The 19,710-nt window shown below is 44.3% G+C and overlaps 1 protein-coding gene, 1 long non-coding RNA gene and 1 pseudogene across 2 annotated transcripts in view; 2 read left to right on the forward strand and 1 right to left on the reverse strand.

The window, feature by feature from the left end:
• The window catches only part of SRPK1 (SRSF protein kinase 1), an 89,455-nt gene extending 85,550 nt beyond the window's left edge, over positions 1–3,905 (reverse strand). Inside the window, 2 exon segments of the mRNA XM_070585988.1 lie at positions 3,303–3,800; positions 3,802–3,905. Of these exon segments, the coding sequence (XP_070442089.1) occupies positions 3,303–3,800; positions 3,802–3,890 (587 nt within the window). The 5' untranslated portion in view covers positions 3,891–3,905.
• Positions 3,715–19,710, forward strand: part of LOC139077495 (uncharacterized) — a 38,572-nt gene continuing 22,576 nt past the window's right edge. The window contains exon 1 of the long non-coding RNA XR_011530072.1: positions 3,715–4,167. This is a non-coding gene — a long non-coding RNA (uncharacterized lncRNA). The remainder of the gene's footprint in view (positions 4,168–19,710) is intronic.
• LOC139077493 (suppressor of cytokine signaling 5-like) lies at positions 4,167–18,312 on the forward strand (annotated as a pseudogene).

Here is a 19,710-nt window from a genome sequence, read left to right on the forward strand (position 1 = left end):
TCAAAAGCAGACATAAACTGTGCTAAAGTATAAAAGCTTATGGCAAACAGATAAAGGCACACAGCTATTGGTATACACATTGAAAACTGAATGCTCAAAGGGAGGGAGAGCACTGTACCCTTTTAGAGACACAGGCAGTGGGCCATGAAAAGGTACCTAAGCACCCAGGCATCCTGAGGTCCCTTAGTCAGAAGCCTCTGTTCACTCAGCCTCTACTTTATTTGTCCTCAGACACAGCAAAAGGAATTGCCATTTGGCAACAGCAATGGTTAGTACCCAGGGCTTTGGGGTATGTCAGACCTGGGCTGGAACTCCAGCTTTATAATTTTCTAGGGGAGGAACGCGGCAAACCTCAATTTCCTTATCTGTAAAGTAAAACGGAGATTATTACCAACTAGTTAATGGTAGTAAGTAAGAGTACAGTGTCTGGACAAGTTAAATGGAGAAGGAATTCTTCAAATAAGACAACTAAAAATCCCCAAGTCAAATCTTTCAGCACAGTGAAAGAACCCAAAGGAAACAAATCCTCAAGAGCACTGAGCTGGAAGGCAGGAGCCCTGGATTCCAATTTCGACCCTGCTACAACCAGCTTCAGCTCCATGGGCATATTATTTCATACACGTAGGTTCTAGTTTTAAGATCTACAAAATCAGGGGACTGAAAATCTTTCCCACCTGTACCACACCATGACTGAATTATCAGGATGCTATTTACAGTTGTATTCCCAAAAGTTTCTAAAATTTTTCACTTAATGCTTGGGTTTTTTCTTTTTATTTTGATGAGGAAGATTGGCCCCTAGCTAACACCTGTTGCCAATCTTCCTCTTTTTGCTTGAAGGAGATTGTCACTTAGCTAACATCTGTGCCCATCTTCCTCTATTTTATGTGGGATGCTGCCACAGCATGGTTGGACCAGCGGTGCTAGGCCCACGCTTGGGATCCGAACCTGTGAACCCTGGACCGGCAAAGTGGAGCGCACGAACTTCACTAAGCCACCAGGCCGGCCCTAATACTTGGTTTTTGTAACTTTGGTCCTGATGGGTTTTCATCGTGGCTGAGCTAACAGTCACAACAACACCTAAGACTATTTCCTTAACTAAGTTATCTAAGACAAGATTGATAAAAAAGTGGCAAAATCAGAATTCAAACCAGATCTGACTCACTCCAAAGACCAAACTATGGCATTCTTATTCCTCAGACCTTCTCCCTGACTAACCTGGTAACTAGCAGTTTGCCTTTCCAAAACGACTGGAAGTCAGGAGTGCAGTCAGGAGTCATGGAGCAGAGTCAAGGTACCTGAGTCAGGTGGGGCTTGAAGCTCTGACACGGTACTCTAACCAAGTTAATTAATGAGACAGTTCAGCTACTTAAAAGGAGGCTGGAGAAACAAAAAAGAAAGGTAAAACTATTAACTGAAAACAAACAGAAAGCACCTCTGAAACCAGAGGTAAATGGGGGTGGTTCATTCACACATATTTTCAGGAGTCAAAGTTGTACAAGACAAAACATTCAGTAAAATAACTGCTAGATTATTTGTATCATTCAAGTGCTTTTGTGCAAGTATGGAAATAATTAAAAACACAAATAACTCTAGGTTACCCACCATAGTGAATGGAGTAATAACAGATAATCCAAAGCACATCTATTTGGCTTTAGAAATAAAGCATATGGTTTAAATAGACAATCCAAAGTAATGAATATCTCGTGTTAAAAATAAAACATATGGTCACCTATATATATTTACCTTCCAAATTACAGGTTGATTCAGGCTATACCAAGATTAACTTCCATGTGGAGAGACGAGGACCGATGACTTCCAAATAATACAGTGAATAATAAAATCACCACCTCCTTACATCAGCAGAAAATATAACATTTTATAACACATTCAGATCAGCTCCACAGGGAATAACAAAACTAAAGCACATAAAAAGGTAACATTTAAATCCCCACTGCCTACTAGAACCAGGTTAGCTCCTTGATGTTTCCATTAAACCAATCTGGGACTAAAACCTGGTTTTTGAATAACTCATACATGGATATCAAGAGGCAAATACACACACAAACATCTGTAAACTCACATTTAAATACGCTGGTTATCAAGCACTTTGCAAATGAAAAAATTTCATAAGACAGTTGATAGAAATGGAGCAAGAGGTGAGATACCTACCACTTTAGCTCTATCGATAGAGGTCATTATGTGCTCTCCTCAAACATTAGGTAGCCGCCAAAAGCAACACACACCCACACACACCCACACCACCCCCCACCCCCACCCCCGGAGTGTCATTCAGAAAAGGAACCTAGGAAAACCTCTGAAATGCGTTTTATCAGCTCAGGAAGAATCGGACGGCGTGCAACTCCACATATCATCAAGAAAATGAAAGAGTGTCGCGAAAATGCGTTTTCTTCCTGGATACAAATTATCTAAAGGACAATTCCCAAGACCCTTTGCAATTAGACGCTGGTGCAAGATAAAGTTCTCTAGGCTAAGCCTCCCTTGCAGAAGCCCTCTACCGGGCGCGCCTGCGAAGCTGCGCCCAACTTCTGCGTCCTCCCGCAACAGCGCTGAGCCGCGGTTCTGCACCCTGCCGACCAAACCCGACGTGTGGCCCTTAACACACCACATCGGAACCACCGAGAGTGCTGGCTCAAGAACCTCCCCGCCCCTCTTGCGAGGCCCACTCCACAAGGCATCCGCACCCAGGGCGCGGGCTTGCGGCTCAGGGACGAGCAGCACGAACAGAAACCGGCTGTGGCCACGCCGGTCCGCCCGCACAGGGCGGGGAAGGCGATGCGTCCCGCAGGCTCGGGAAACCGACCGCGCCGGGGAGAGACCCGAGCCCTCCTCGAGGACCGGGAGCGCGCGGCCGGCAGACCAAAACACAGAGAATTCATCCCAGAACTGCCCGCCGGCCTAGCGTGCAGACGCAGCTGCGGAAGCAGGCACGGAAGCCAGCGGACTTCACACACCGCCCGATAATGATCTACCAGCTCCGCCGGGAGGCCCAGCCCGGGGAGCGGCGCCTCCTCTCCGGAGTCGGGAGGCAGTGCCCGGGTCCTCCTCCAGCGGCCTTTCCAGCAGGCCCGGGGCTGCGGGGACCCAGGCCGGGGCTGCGGGGACCCAGGCCTGGCCTTCGGCGACAGAAGCGCCCTTCCGCGCGCTTCCCGGGGAGCGACCCTCCAGGCCGCCCCGCGGCCATGTGGCCGGAGCCGCAGGGTGCCCAACCACGGCGCCCGTGCCAGCGGCGAGGAGGTGCGGGAGGAAATCCAAAGGATGGGATGTCGGGGGACGAGACTCACTTCCTTTGGGCTTTGTCCTTCTTGGCCTTGGTCCTTTTCTTTCGGGCCTGGAGCGCAAGCACTGCGGGAGAGAGGGATGGATGAAGGGCGAATGCGGAGGAAAGCAGGCGACCGAGGTGCGGGTGGAGACCCAGCAGGGGCGCGAGGCCCGGGCGCGGGGCCTGCCGGAGGGGCGGCTGCGGGGCGAGGGCGCGGCGGCCGGCCGGGGGGCTGGCGGGCCCCGGGGCGCAGAGCAGCGCCCAGGCGGGGTGCGCCGGAGGGGGCTCGGACCGCGTCAGGGGGCCGGCGGGCGGGGGTCTGCCTCGCCCGCCGAGCGCCGGGCCCTGGAGCGGCCCCAAGGCGCGGGCCGGCCCGGCGGGGAACAAGGGGCGATGAGTGCCGGCGCGGAGGGGCGCCCGGGCTGAGGGGCGCGGACGGGCGGCCCAAAGGCGGGGGGTGAGGGGCGGCGCCACCTCCGTGGAGGGGCGCCGCACGCCCGGGGACCGACTGCGGCGGTTAGGCGAGCTCCCGGCGCTGGCCCGGGCCTCGCCCCGCCGGCCGTTGCCCCTCGTGGCGGAGGCCGCTCCACCGCTCACCTTTCCGCTCCATGGCGAGACCGGTAACCGCCAGGCGCCTGCGCACTCGAGCGGCGGTGACTCCCGCTCCCGCCGCGGCCCAAAACCCAGCCCGCGCACACCCCGCCCCCCAGCTCCCGCCCCGCCGCCGCCCCCACGACGGCGCGCGCCTGCGCATTGAGCGCGGAGCCTACCACCTGCTCCCGAGAAGGGGGGGCGGGCAGTGAAGAATGGGACGGGGCGGAAAGAACACGGAGCGCGAATGCTCAAGGCGGCTTGGAGAACCGAGCTTGGAATCCCGGCGGGGTCAGGTTGGTTCTGTTTGCCGGGCGGTTGCCCCTTAGGAAAGCGAAGAGCGTGGCGTTGGGCTCCCCGCGTGCTGAGTCAGAGCTCCGCAGCCAGCAGGAATCTGCCTCAGTTTCCTGGCCTATAAAACGGGCTGATCAGGTGTGTCCCAGTTCCTTCGCTGAGCTATTGTGAGGGCCAATTGAGGTATTACATAAAGAAAATGGGGGGGGGGGGGGAGTTACAAGTGACAAAGAGAAGGAAGTGGGAGCATCACGAAAGAAAGACTGGAAGGAAGCAACCTGTGACCCCATCGTCCCTTAAAAAGTGAAAACTTTAAAAGCGAATTTTCTTTTAAAATTTCAAGTTTGAATGAAGGCTGCAAAGGCAGGAAGGGGGAAAATAAAAACAACGTTTTCTCCTTTTATGATTTTATCTTTTCGGTACGTGATAAACACGGTTGTCATTATTTATAGGATGTTTTTGTACGTTTCTTAAGTGCATTGTCTCATTTGATGTTCGTGACAACTTAAAGGCAAGGTAGTTATTACCTCCATTATACAAAGAAACTAAAACTTGGAGTGGATGTCTACTCAGAATCTTGGTGTCCTGACCCAGTGATTCAGTCATCAGACCCTTATTGTAAAGCAGGGTTAGCAAAGTTTTTCTCTAAAGGGCCATATAGTAAGCATTAAGGCTTTGGACCATAAGATGTCTTTCTCAACTGTTCATCTCTGCCACTAGAGCTCAAAAGCAGTCATGGAAAATAGGGGCGGTCTGTGTTCCAATAAAGCTTTATTTATGGTCCCTGAAATTTGAATTTCGTGTAATTTTCATGTGTCACAAAATACTATTCTTCCTTGATCTTTTCTCAGCTGTTTCAACCATTCTCGCCTCAGGCCTTAGTTTGCCAACCCCTGTTGTAAGGTATTGCAGCTGAACAGGATGGAAGCTTCTGAAGACCCTTGCCCGAAAAGAAGTTAGACTCTAGGAGGGAAGACAGACAAGTAATTGACTGAGAAAGGAAGATGAAAATACAATAGTACTGCACAGGTCAAGTGTGAGGGCTTGGGCAGGATTTTATTGAGCAAAGTAAGTAATTAAGCCTGGTCAGGGAGGAGGCAGCCTTTGAGCCAGGTCTTGGGAAATGTGTAGGATTTCCACAGGTGGAGAAGGAGGTGTCAGGCATTCCTGCATGAGAAAATCAATTGAGCAAAAAGACACAGGCTTGGAAACTTATGGGCGGGGGCTAGGGCTGGTAATGACTGAAGAGGTGAAGTGGAACGTGAGGCTGGAAATGTAGGTTGGCCAAATTTGAAATTTAGATAATTAATCCTTATTGTATGGAACCTGAATGATAGCATTTCTCGGTGTGTTGCAAAAGAGGCCAGCACCTGTTGGCCAAGGAAAACTGCAACCCAGTTTCCTCCCCTCTCTGTTGGGGCAGAGTTGGGGCCGACAGTGAAGCCGTGGAGTCTGAGGGTTCTGCCAGCTCAGGAAAATCACAAGTGGCTTAGAAAAGACAGGAGTGAGCTGGTGGCTGAGAAGTCCCAGAATCGGGAAATTACTCCCCACCAGAAAGTACATTCTATGGGGGTAGGAATCCTATTTGGGTTTTCCTTGATGTATCCTCAGTGCTTAGCACAGTGTCTGGCACTTAGTAGGTGCTCCAATAATTTTCTAATCAAAGAGTAAATGATGTGCAGTTTATGAAAAAGGTCTGGACAAGAGAGAGAAGACACGGAGAGGGACAGTGTGAGAGCGGTGCTAAAACCCAAATGGGTGACTGCAATCCATCAAAAAAGAAATAAGTTTAGGTTGGCATGAATTGGTCGTACCTATTCTGACTCTGAGTGACTATTGCTTCTCTCTCTAAGAGTTTACTAACCATCTGTTTAATAACTCTTTTGAGAATTTTTCCAGAGTCAATGTCAAGTTCACTGGACTGAGTTCCCAGAATTGACCATTTCTCATTTTCGTCTGTTTTTCCCCATTATCTCAGCATGCTTCAGTTCTCCACACTTTTTCTAAAGTATCTGTAATTGTTCATGTAAGTTAGTTTGTTTTATCCCCCTGTTCTAAAGCCTATACCTTTTTTGTGTGCTTCTTGCTTTAAATATAACTTTAAAAATCGCTTTTCTCCCCCAGTTTGACAGGGCTTGTCCTCTTCTGGACTTTACCCTTCCAGAAGTTATTCTTAAAAGTGGTGGCCGTTCTTTGGTAGTCATTCTCAGTTACATGCATGCCCCTCTCCCACAACTGTTTTTTTGTAAGTCCTTTTAAAAGTAGAATTATTCAGAGAATGTGAGCCCGTATTTTTCACTGCTCATGGGCAGTGTCAGAATTTAATTTCTGAGAAGATCCCATTCCTCTTGAGCTAACTTAACTTTTTAAGACCGCCCTGGGATCTTCCCTAATGCTTCTTGGAAATTTTTGAAATCTGAGCACCTAAAGGGAAGGACACATGTTTTATCACATCCAGCCTTCCCTGCCGTGCATGACGACCACAAACTCTGACACTTTGTCCAGACTTTGATCTGACTTAAATCCCAAGTATCACTTCCCCTATGGCTTCCCCTATGTCCTGCGAGATGAAATGGACAACAGAAGAAAGTAAAAAGATGTCAGATGCTTTATTTGGAGTGATAGAAGATTCCCAGTACATGTCTGCATAATTGGGGACCCCAACAGACCTTTATCTTGCCTTCGTGTTAGTTTTGTGAAGTATTTTGGGAAAATATAATTATATGCTAGGCTTGAGTATCAGGAAACATATGGCACATTCAACAGAATAATCGATGGGAATTGAATGAAGGGTTTGAGGAGTGGAGAGGATTAAGGGAAACCGACAAGGGATGGTAAGGCATCTGGGGACTGGCAACAGCAGGTGTCTTTATCACCCCTAGGCCTGAAGGGACAAGGGCGGAGGTGTTCCCAGAACCCGATGAGAGCTTGTGTTGGTCTGCAAGGGTTGCCGTAATGAAGTCCCACAAACTGGGGGGCTTAAACAACAGAAATTTTTTCCTCACAGTTCTGGAGGCTCGACGTCTGAAACCAAGGTGTCAGCAGGGTTGGTTCCCTCTCAGGACTGCGAGGCAAGGATCTGTCCGCTTTCCTTGGCTTGTAGATGACCATGTTCTCCATATCTCTTTATATCATCTCAATCTGTGTCCAAATTTCCCCTTTTCATAAGGACATCAGTCATATTGGAATAGGACTCCTCCTAATGACCTCATTTTAACTTGATTTCCTCTGTAAAGACCCTATCTCCAAATAAGGTCACCTGAGGTACTGGGGGCCCAATATCTTTTGGGGGGGACACAATTTAACCTGTATCAGAGCTATAGCAGTAGTAAGGGGCTGCCTGACAGCCACTGTGCCCTTTGGTAAAGGGACATAACCATGACCCAGCAAGGAAATAAATGTCTGACTTCCTTCTCTTCTTATCCTCCCAGACTAATGCCTCCCACTGACAAACATAACTGGAAGTTAGAAGGCAAGGGTGCCTGGGTGATGCAGTCCATGCAAGCCAGCCTCCCAGGGTGCAGGGCGGGGTGGAGAAGGGGGGAGGGTGAATCTGGAGGGGCAACCAGAGAATAGGCAGCACAGCCTGTCTGGGCAGTCTGTGGGATACACCCAGAGCAGCCAGCGCTTTCCAAGCAAGTTAGCCTCTTGGGCTCCCTGATTCCTGAAGATCCTTGAGAAGAGATGCTGCTTGAAGATAACCCCCTTTCTGGCTTTGTTCTCTAAAAGCTTAAGCTTCACAGGGAAATTGTGCTGGAGTAAAGGGTTGAGGGGAGTAGGTGGGAGTGATGAGTAAAAGCCTTGGGTTGGTGGGGTGGGAAACTGCATAAGTTCCTCGAGGGCTCAACTCTGTCCTTTTGGATGCTGTGACCACAGCGTGAAGGTTGGAGAGGGGAGGAGATCCTTCAGCAATGAAAGCGTTACAGAGATTGGTGGTTCTGGAGGCAGATGGAGCCCTTGCTCTGCTCCCTGGAAGTGCTTTGGGGAGGCAGCAAGGTGTTATGGGCTGACCTAAGCTGACCTTGTCCCACTCCAAGTTCTTTTTCGTTGGTAATGATACCTGGCGGAGAAGTGGAAGTGATGAGGATTTGCCTGCTCCGCATCCTCACTCCTGAGATATGAAGAAAACAAGTTTAGACTCAGATCTGCCACACACGCACATTTGTGAAACATTCATTAGCAGGCAGGCACAAAACAGCTCCTGTGACGTATGTAAGTTCTTTGAGGTCTCTGTCCTTTCGGATGCTCTGGCCATGGCATGAATGAAAGCTTTTCTTAAGGTGGGGGCAACGGTATCCCAGAGGCAGGACTCTTTCGTTGCATAGTGGGCATCAGGCAGCCAGAGATGGGGTCTCCCTTATGCTTCGTTCTGCTGTTCAATCCTAATCAATGCCAGGGGTGTTATCAGAAACAGGTTTTCACTGGTGAAATGAGTTGCTTGTTAATTTGTGTAATGGATGTTATAAAAGAGCTGTTATCGGCAAAATCTGTGGTATTCAGTTACTCCGAACCACTTGGTTGAAGCTGCCTTCTGATTAGAATGTTCGCCACCACTCCTGGCGTGGGCATTGCTGATTAGAACGCGAGCTGCACCAGGATGTAACTTCAAGTAACTGGCACCAGCAAATGTCATCCTGTCTTTGCCAAATGTTTTAATATGCCCAAGTATTTCATTTTAGAAAAGTAGATTTATTTCTTAAACATGCCAATTTAAAAGAAAGAAGCAATCTGGGAGTCCAACACTAGGGGAATGTTAGGAAAGTTTTCCAGCACATCCCCTCTATGCGACTTGCCAAAACAGGGATGTGCTGGATCCCTACCTAAGGCTCTGAAAGTACCAGAAGAGCTTTCTTAAACATTCTCACCTAGAATATGCTTCCCTAGCCTTGCTTCCAAGGATGAATGCCAAAATACTTTAAGGTAAATTATAAACATCATAAGATGTGGTGTCCCTAGGAGGCTGCCAGGCCAAGGAAGATGCTCCACTACATTTAACATGTTCAAAGGACCATGCAGACCTGGACAATAAAAACAGTGGACCGAAGATCAAAAGTCTTTTCCCTGTTTTCTGAGCATAAACCTCAGACTCTTATGTGCCCCTAAGGAGAGAAGCTTCATAATGACCAGGATTTAACTTCCATAGCTTGGCAATTTCAGGGTCAGAGTGAAGACAATTTAGGAAATATATAGAAATGGCCAACATGGTTTACACATTCGAGTTCTGATTCCTACCTGCTATGCAATGTCAAATCCATTATTCTTTTCCTTCTTTCAGATACTTGGCACCATGCTCACCTTCGTGATGAACATTGATTGGCATTAGACTAAGAGCTGTGAGAGGCAGAAAAGGAAAAAACACAGGCCTTGACCTGTAGGACTTAATAGCTACCTTAGATAATAATTACTGTTTACTAGGCACTGTTGTCCGTCAATCCTCAAACAATCCTAAGAGATAGGTACTGTTGTCATCATCTCTGTGTGACGGATGAGGAAACTGAGGCACAACCAAAGTAAGAGGCAGGGTTTTGAATCTGGGCCGCCGGGCTCGCGAATTCATGCTCTTCATTGCACACCACATCACCTATTTAGTTTAGTGGGGGATGGACGCATAAATAAATAGATACAGGGCACAATGGTAGATGCACAAAGTACCACAGGAGCACAAGAGGCCCACTGCGCTCAGGATTTGAGGAGGGGGCACCACGAGAGAGGCATTTCCTGAATGAGATGGCACCTGGGCAGTGTCGGAAAGCACGAAGAGGAATCAGCTGGGAACAGAAGGGAGGAAAGAAAACTGCAGCCAGAGAGGAGGGCATGGTAAGTAGGGGGAACCATAAACATGCAGTATCACTGGAGTGTCAATGCAGGGGGCAGGTGGAAGGTAGTTTGCTCGACAAACGCTCAGTGGCCCCTTCTCTGTGCAGACATGGTGCTGGGGGCATAGCATGGACAGAACGTCTAAAGAACTTGAGCTTTCAAATATTTTGCTCCCTTACTCACCAAAATAACTTTTTGCAAACTTTGCAAACTATGCAAAACACTCAACAAACTAGAAATAGAAAGGAACTTCCTCAACCTGATAACGTGCGTCTCTGACAAAACCCACAGCTAACGTCGTCATCGTCGTATTTAATGGTGAAAGACTGAGTGCCTTCCCCTTAAGATCAGGAAAAAGATTAAGGATCGCCACCCTCAGCACTTTTAGTCAGTATTATACTGGAGGTTCTAGCCTGGGTCACCAGGCAATAAAATTAAAGAAAAGGCATACAAATTGGAAAGGAAATTGATACTTTCAAATAAAAGTGTTAGATCATAGTTTTGAATGCCATCAAATGGAATTTAAATACAGTAGCAATTCGATATCCACCATTTATATATGTAAAAAAAGTAAAATCGCTGTTAACTATAACAAAATTTTACATTACTCCCTTTTCTCCTTGAACTTGTGTTTCTATTCCCTTCTACTCTCACAGAAGTGTATCCTCAGGTTATATAATTTTATGCTTGAAAGTCTTTCTCAGTCATTCTGTCATACTTCTCTGCCACATAAGTGTGCGTTTACATTGAAATTTAATTTGTAAAAATATTTCCTGAGATCATGATCCTCTAAAAACTTTCTTACCTATCATTACAGGTATCATTATTGCATGATTAATCAGAATAATCATTTTTTGATAAATGAAATTTTATTGCAAACGTATCTCAGTGCGATGGTAGTTGATTTTTCTCAACGAGTCCTGCATGATTCTATTCCTGTTTTTTTGGTATTGGCTAAGAAAACTTTTTCACATAAAATAAGTAGACAGGAATGGGAAGGGTATTGCTATAGCAATATCATTCAGTTGTTTTGGAACCCCTTCCAAGTAATGTGCCAAAAATCACGTAGTAATCATCCTCAAAACTTATTTTAATGACCCATCAGCTGACAACTCCAGGAGGTCCTTACTCAATTTTGTTGATAGCAAATAATTGGAAACCAGCTGACTTGCAAAAAGATGTCTCACCCAGTCATTAAAGTTATTTACTTCCCTCAGTCTACACACCAGTATTTCAGTATGTCTCTTTGTTTGGACCCCTGAGAGGTTTCTACAGCTTCGGGCCGTGTACCTGAGGCGATTCTTTGGGGAAGGGGGGAGAGAGGCCTTTGGTTTTGTTTTTGTTTGTTTTGTCTGCCCCACCACGCCTTGGAATGATAGTGACTTTTGTTCACTGCTGGGTCTCAGGGGCCTAGAAAAGTGTCAGGCGCATAGCAGGTGCTCAGTGAAGATCTGTGGGATGTTAGGAAAGAATGTGAAAACCACAGTGTCTGTGTGTGTGTACAGGGGGAAGGAGAGAAGGGGCCAGTGCACTGATGTGGTTGTTTCAGTTCAAAGACACCAAAAGGCCACCTTTCCTCAAATCGCAGCAGCACTGAGTAGAGAAAAGGCCTAATCTTGGGCATCCAACCTGGGTTTGAATTCTGACATTGACACTGAATAGCTGTGACTATGGGCAAACTCTTTGTCTTAGAATCTTACCCTAGATAAAAAGGATAATTGTCCTTCCTTCAAGGAGAGGCACTGGAGGAAATGACAATGAAAAATGATAATGCCTGGGGCCAGCCTGGTGGCCCAGCGGTTAAGTTCACAAGTTCTGCTTCGGAGGCCTGGAGTCCGCCAGTTTGGATCCCGGGTGCGGACATGGCACCGCTTGGCAAGCCATGCTGTGGCAGGTGTCCCACATATAAAGTAGAGGAAGATGGGCATGGATGTCAGCTCAGGGCCAGTCTTCCTCAGCAAAAAACAGGAGGATTGGTGGCAGGTGTTAGCTCAGGGTTGATCTTCCTCAAAAAAAAAGAAAAAAGATAATGCCTGTAAGTATCTGCACCATTGCATGCGCTCAGTAAATATGAATTGCCCTTCCTTGGAACACTGCTTCTTTTTCTTTTGGTGGCACCACCTTTCCCTCTTAGGCCAGAAATTTGCAGTATCAGACTTACTGTGAACCCCCACCATTGCAGATGCTAAGCAGTAACAAAATGTTAGCGTTAGGGCCCTCAGGTGGAATTCAGGGCAGTGGGACCTCCTGTACCTCAGTTCCCTCATCTAGAAAACAAGAGCAAAAGAGCCCTGCCTCATAGGGTTGTTGTTCAGAATAATGTGTTGCCTTTTGTGAAGTGCTTAGAACAGAGCCTGGCACACGGTAAAAAGTTAATAAATGAGTGTTATCATTTTGGCCTGTCTTTTAGGCCACTGATAAAAAATACATGTGTTACTGGAAGAGAAGGGGCACCCTAGGGTAATAATGGAGTAGGAGAGTGGGGATGTTCTCAGTGGCTCTGTCTCCCACTCACCGTTTATAAGATGTATCGAGATGTCGCAAAGAGTCAGGTTCTACCCGAGTAATGAAAACCAGTGGGCAAGTGTCGGCGGGTGTAGCAGGTTAAGGGCACCATGGGTGTCTCTGTGGCCAGAGGAGCCACACATTTCCTTCAAGGCTCCAAATCCCCTCCAAAGGAATCACCCCTCCAAAGCCATGCCTGCTCTCAGTCACAATCTTCTAATCAATGGGTACAGTGGGGAAAATGTGAAATAACTTCAAATACAGAATCTTTTCGGTCACGAGGGAGGAAGCCGTAGTGAAAACGTGGACATGAACTCCAACAGATGTTTGTCAAAGAGAAAAGCATCCATATAGGAGCCTCAGCTCCTCAGCAACAAAGCAGTCCCTTGAGACAAAATGTTGCCCTGCAATTGGGACTAAGCCCTTCAAAGAATTCTCTAAGGAGAAACCAAAATTTTGCCACTGAAATTCCTCAGATTGTTGAAATAATCGTTGAAACTCATAATAATTCACGTTTTACCCCAGGAACAAGACTTGCAAGAAGAGATTCCTACTCTTGCCATGCTCCATGGGGTGGGAACAAAAAACGTTCCTGTTTTACAGAGACACGAAGTTCGTTGGATACTGATAAAAAGTTTGATGGAACTCCAAGTGACTTGAAAGGAGAGGCGCTTTGGTGTAAGAGCTCCATGCATGCTGTGGACAGCATTTCCAGCAGAACCCTAGGAAGCTGCTCTCTGAGACAGGTTGCAGGATACTGTGGGCTTGTGTTTTCCCACGAGAACTTACAACAAGCAGTCAAAACCTCCCTTTTCTAATAAAAGAAAAATACACCTTTCTGAATGAATGCTTGAGGAATGTCCTTTTCCTGCTGGCTCAGGTTTAGCCCCCAGCTGGCATTTTTTTAAAACAGCGTACAGCCCTTGTGAGCCCACATTCAACATTTTTTGATACATTTGATCCATCCTTGGCTTCTACAGAAAATAAGGAAGATAAGCTTAGAGAGAGGTGGCTTAGTATTGAAGAAAGGTTGACCCCCCTCCCAACGCACAAATACATACATTTGAAGTCACTGCACAGGCTAATTCATTATATCAACTGGGACCAAAGTTAGCTCCTGGAGTGACTGAAATAAGTGGGAACAATTCTGCAGTTCCACAAGCTAATTGTGACTCAGAAGAGGACACAATCACCCTGTGTTTGCAGTCACCTAGGCAGAAGCAACATCAGGTGGACATGGAGACAGCCATGCCCATGTTAGCAGACAGGGAGCTTGCAAAGTCTGTACACAGATTGATTACCTACACTTCCTTGTGCCCAATTTGCTTCAGCTTACAGTTAATCCCTGTTACTGGGGAGTCATGGACCATTACAAGCAGAAGCCCTTCTTGAAGAGAAACCTGAGGCACATTTTTGCTCAGGGAATTTGTGGAAGAGTCCTCTTCTCTGTGAGCTCCCATCGCTTCAACAGAATCCCTGTATGCCTGAATTGAACAGTGGAATCACAACTTTAGGTTTTTTAAAATTTTATTTATTTTTTTGTTTTCGAGGAAGATTAGCCCTGAGCTAACATCCATGCCCATCTTCCTCCACTTTATATGTGGGATGCCTGCCACAACATGGCCTGCCAAGCAGTGCGATGTCCGCACCCAGGATCCAAACTGGCAAACCCAGGGCTGCTGAGAAGTGGAACATGCGAACTTAACCGCTGCGCCATCGGGCCAGCCCCTCTTGTGCCTTTTTGTTAACGTGCTCTGTACCACTGGTGAGTGCTCCTTAGTTTCCTAACCTGCTGCTGCAGAATGTTATTTTACACCCCTCGACAGCTATCGCCAAGGCTACAAAAAAGAAAAGCTAGGTTAGTATAAATTATTAACCCTTTGACTGCTACTGTATGTTTCTGCTTTCTGTGCCTTGTTATGGCTACTTTTTTGTGCTAATAAAGTATTTTTGGTGTTCTCCTTGTAAAAATGAAAACAACAGCAAGGGGCCAGCGCGGTGGTGTAGTAGTTAAGTTCACACGCTCCACTTCAGCAGCCCGGGGTTCACAAGTCTGGATCCTGGGCGCAGACCTATGCTGTGGTGGTGTCCCACATACAAAATAGAGGAAGATGGGCACAAATGTTAGCTCAGGGCCAATCTTCCTCAGCAAAAAAAGGAAGACTGGTAACAGACATTAGCTCAGGGCCAATCTTCCTCACAAAGAAAACCCCAAAAAACAAAAAAACTTTCCCAGTGCTCCCAGCAGGGGGCGAGGTAGAGTCCTGTCTCCCTCCTGGCCCTGAAAGCCTTGCCGCATCTTGAAACAACACAGGGGATCAGTGTCCTCAACATTCCAGTCCCTGGGTGATATGCTGTCTCCCCCTCCAGCCTATGATTTCCTCCAGAGCAGGGAGTCATTCCGTAAAACCCCAGACAAGCATAAGGCTCAGCACATGGCAACCACTCAAATGTTCCTTAGAAACAGACCTGTAGGCCTGGAAGCTGCTTGGAGGGCTGGGGCCAGGTGTGGGCAGCCATCAGGTCTTCCCAGGTTGTTTGATCTTAGTCTCTTTGAGAACAATAATTGCATGTTAGGATGGGATACTTCCTTTTAGATTTAATCAAAGCACCCCCTAATTCACTGAAGTTTTCAAAAGGTCTATAACTTTGGGAGGGGAGATTCCCTCCATTGCTATGACAAGGCCCAGGCTTTCTAGTAAAGCTAAGTATAACGCCCCAGAATGTTGACAGAGTTTATCTCTAGCAAGTGGAAATACAGGGGATTCTTTTTTTCCCCTTGCTGTTCTGTATTTTATGGATTTTCGTTAAAGAACAAGTATTATGATGAAAAGCTAGTTTAACAAATCGTTATATCATGAGCTCAGAATAGTCTCCATCTGCAGACTTATAAAATAACAAAAAATTAATTAAAGCGTGAGGCTCCTTTGATTATGTTAAGTCCAATATTCAGAGCATTGTGTAGAGCAGTTAGAAAGATTTTGTCTCCATTTTCGGGAAAAATTAGCCCTTAATTAAATGCTGCTCTGGTCTCACCTAACAAAGCATAAAAATAGTACCTAAAATGATCAAACTTTTTTCAAGTAATTTAACCACATCCCAGAACAAAGCTCAGGAATACTTATGGGGGGCCTGCCCCTTGGCCAAGTGGTTAAGTTCTCGCGCTCCGCAGCGACGGCCCAGGGTTTCGCTGGTTTGGATCCTGGGTGCGGACATGGCACCACTCATCAGGCCATGCTGAGGTGGCGTCCCACATGCCACGACTAGAAGGACCCACAACTAAAAATGTACAACTGTGTACCAGGGGCGCTTTGGGGAGAAAAAGGAAAAATAAAATCTTTAAAAAAAAAAAAAAGAATACTTATAGGAATACAAATATACTCATCCCCAACAAGATAAAGTTTACAATATCTAGCAGGAATGATCTAGTGTCAATAAAGTTAAGAAGTATGTAAAGAAGCAGAAAAATATGACCCTTAATGAGAAGGAAAATCAGTCAATTGAAACTGACCCAGAAAGTGCATTGACGATAAAATTAGTAGAAAAGAACATTAAAACAACTGTAACTGTATTCCATACGTTTCAGAAACTAGAGACAATATTGAACATGTTAAGTAGAGATAGAGAAGATATAAAAAAAAAGACCAAAATTGGGCTTCTAGAAAAGAAAACAGCAATGTCTGAGATGAAAAAATTCACCGTATGGATTAGCAGCTGATTAGACACTGTAGAAGAAAAAAAAGATCAGTGAACCTGATGATATAGCTATAGAATGTATCCAAAATGAAACAGAGAAAGAAAGACTACAGGAAGTAAAAAGAAAAAGGAAAAAGGAAACAGAGTATCAGTTTGCTAGGTGTCAACTTCAAATGAAATAATACACATGTAAGTGGAGTTCCTGGAGGAGGGGAGAGGGACAGAATAAATATTTGAAGAAGAATGGCCAAAAACTTTACAGATTCGATGAAAACTATAAACTGAAAGATCGAAAAAGCTCAACGAACCCCAAGCAGAAGAAACATGAAGAAAGCTACACATCATAATGAAATTGCTTAAAACCAGTAATAAAGAGCAAGTCTTAAAAGCAGCCAGAGATAAAGGACACGTCACATACAGAGGAACAAAAAAAGGTTATAGCGGATCCCTCTTTACAAACCACGAGAGCCACAAGAGAGTGGAGCAACCTCTTTAAAGTACCTAAACTGTCGACCTAGATTCTATTTAGTGAAAATATCTTTTAAGAACAAAGATGAAAGGGAGACTTTTTGGACATACAAAAGTCTGAAAGAACTAATCTGAAAGACCTGCACTAAAAGAAATGTTCAAGGGAGTCCTTCAAGCAGGAGGAAAATGATACCGGATGGAAATAGGGATCTACTCATAGGAATGAAGAGCAACAGAAATGCTATGTGGATAAATATTAAATTTTTTTCTTCTTATTTAAATCTTCTTAAAAGATAATTGGCTGTTTAAAGTAAAATTAATAACAATGTATTTGGAGCTTCTAACATGTAGAAGTAAAATGTGTGACAACAATAGCACAATGGCTGGGAGGGAAGACATGGCAATATACAATTGTAAGTTTCTTACACTACATATGAAGTCATATAATATCACTTGAAGGTAGACTGTGATAAGTATGTATACTATAAACCTGAAAGCAACCACTAAGACAACCCAACGAAGAGTTATAGCTAATAATCTAACAAGACGGATAAAATTGAACCACTAAAAATATTCAGTTAAGCCAGAAGGAGGCAAAAAAAAGAGGAAAAATGGAACAAAGCACAGAGGATACAAATAACAAACAAATAGCAAAATGATAGACTCAAACCTAACCATATCAATAATCACATTAAATGCAAACTGTCTAAATATCCCGATTAAAAGTAAGAGATTTTCAGACAGAGAAATAAAGCAAGACCTAATTGTACGTCACCTATAAGAAACCCACTAAAAATATAAAGACATAAATATGTTAAAAATAAAAGGATAGAAAAAAGTTTTACTATGGTAGCACTATTCAAAAGAAAGAGGGAATGGCCATATTAATGTTAGGAAAAGTAAATTTCGGAGCAAAAATATCACCAGCCTTGAAGGGTGTCATTTCGTAAGGAATGAATGGATCCATTCATCAAGAAGCCATAACAACGCTAAATGTTAGGCATCTAAGCATAGAGCATCAAAATACACAAGCAAAATCGACAGAATACAAAAAGAAATAGGCACACCTGTAATTATATAATTATAGTCGGAGTTTTCAATACCCCTCTCTCAATAATTGATAGAACAAGTGGACAGGAAAGTCAGTAATGATTTACAAGAGTTGAACAACACCATCAACCAACTTGACCTTATGGACATTTGTAAAGCAATCTTCCCAACAAGAGCAGAATACACATTCTTTTCAGGTGTATGTGTCTCATTGACCAAGATGGCCCTTTGTTTGGATCATAAGTCACAAAAATTTCTAAAGGCATCAAATCATGCAAAGTATGTTCTCTCACCACAAAGGAATTAAGTTAGAAGTAAATAAAAGATATCTAGAAATCCCCCAAATGTTTGGAAACTAAATAACACACTTCTAAATAATCCAGTGGTCAAAGAAGAAATCGAGTGAAATCAGCAAGTATTTTGAACTGAATAAAAACATATCGAAATTTGTGGAATATTGCTAAAGCAGTATGTAGAAGGAAATGTATAGCACTAAACAGCAGTATTAGAAGAGAAGAAAAGTCTCAAATCAGTGACCTCAGCTTCCACCTTAAGAACCTAATAAAAGAAGGGCAAATAAAACCCAAAATAAGAAAAGAAAAAAAAATAAAGATGAGAGTAGAAATCAGTGAAAATAAAGACAGAAAAATCATAGAGAAAATCAATAAAAGATACATGAATATCAAATAAGCATATGAAAGAATTTTCAACATTTTTGGTCAATAGATAAATGCAAATTAAAATAATGAGATACAACTATCTATTAGAAAGTCTCACATTAAAAAGGCTGAACATAACTTTTGACGAAGATATGGAGCAAGTGAATTCTCATACACTGCTGGTAGAAATATGAAATAGCAGAAACATTTTGGAAAATTCTTAAAATGTTAATCATACACTCACCGTATGACTCAGCCTATGTGCTATATGAGCCTCAGTGCTATTCCTATGAGAAATGAAAGTATATATTCATACAAAGACTTTTACATTACTGTTCATAGCACCTTTATTTGTAACAGCCCCAAACTGGAACCAACCCAAATGTCCATAAACAGATGAATGGATAAACAGATTGTGATATTCATACAATGGAATACTACCTAGCTATAAAAAGGGATGAATTCTTGATACATGCAGCAACATGTATGAATCTTAAAATAATTACCCTGAGTAAAAGAAGCCAGACCAAAAAAAAGAGCATATACTGTGTCATTCCCTCTATGTAAAACCCTAGAAAACGAGAACTAATCTATAGTGACAGAAAGCGGACCAGTCGTTGTCTCGGAATGGAGATGTGGTTGAGGAGGGCCAGGAAGGTGGGACTACAGATGGGCACAAGGAAACTTTTTGGGGTGATATATATGTTCATTATTTTGATTGTGGTAATGGTTTCATGGGTGTATACATAGGTCAAAACATCAAATTGGGCACTTTAAAAATGTCATTTATTGTATGTCAATTATGGCTCAATAAAGCTGTTTAAAATAAAAACTGACCTGAAATCCAGGACAAAAAAACAAAATCAATCAATCAAACAGACAAAAAAACCCTCTTCAGATCGGTATTGATATTAGAAATCTCCAAGATAGTTTTTTAAAAAAGAAAGTTGTCAAAATATTTAATAACCATTTGGCCAAGGAAAAGGGAACATAAGACTTATGTTCATATATTCACACTCGCTTCTATTTGCATAAAGAAATTGCCATAGGTACTGTTTTTCTGTGAAAACATACTGGAAGGACCTGGAAGCACACAAAAGAAGCTAACAGTGGTTATCTGGGTGGGGTGGAGAAAAAGGAATTTGGGAATGGGAGTGTGGAAGAGGGTTAGGAACAAGATTTTTAACTAACTTTCTTTATAGTTTTTATTTTTTGAACTATGTAACTACATTTACTATTTTAAAAGGTAATTAAACAATAAAGTAGAACTCAGTTCAGGCTTAACTATCGCCAGAACAGTTTTTCTAACTATGGGTCTTGATCAATTTAATGAGTCATGAAATAAATGTG

The sequence above is a fragment of the Equus przewalskii genome, chromosome 19 (assembly GCF_037783145.1).
Source record: "Equus przewalskii isolate Varuska chromosome 19, EquPr2, whole genome shotgun sequence".
NCBI lineage: Eukaryota > Metazoa > Chordata > Mammalia > Perissodactyla > Equidae > Equus > Equus przewalskii.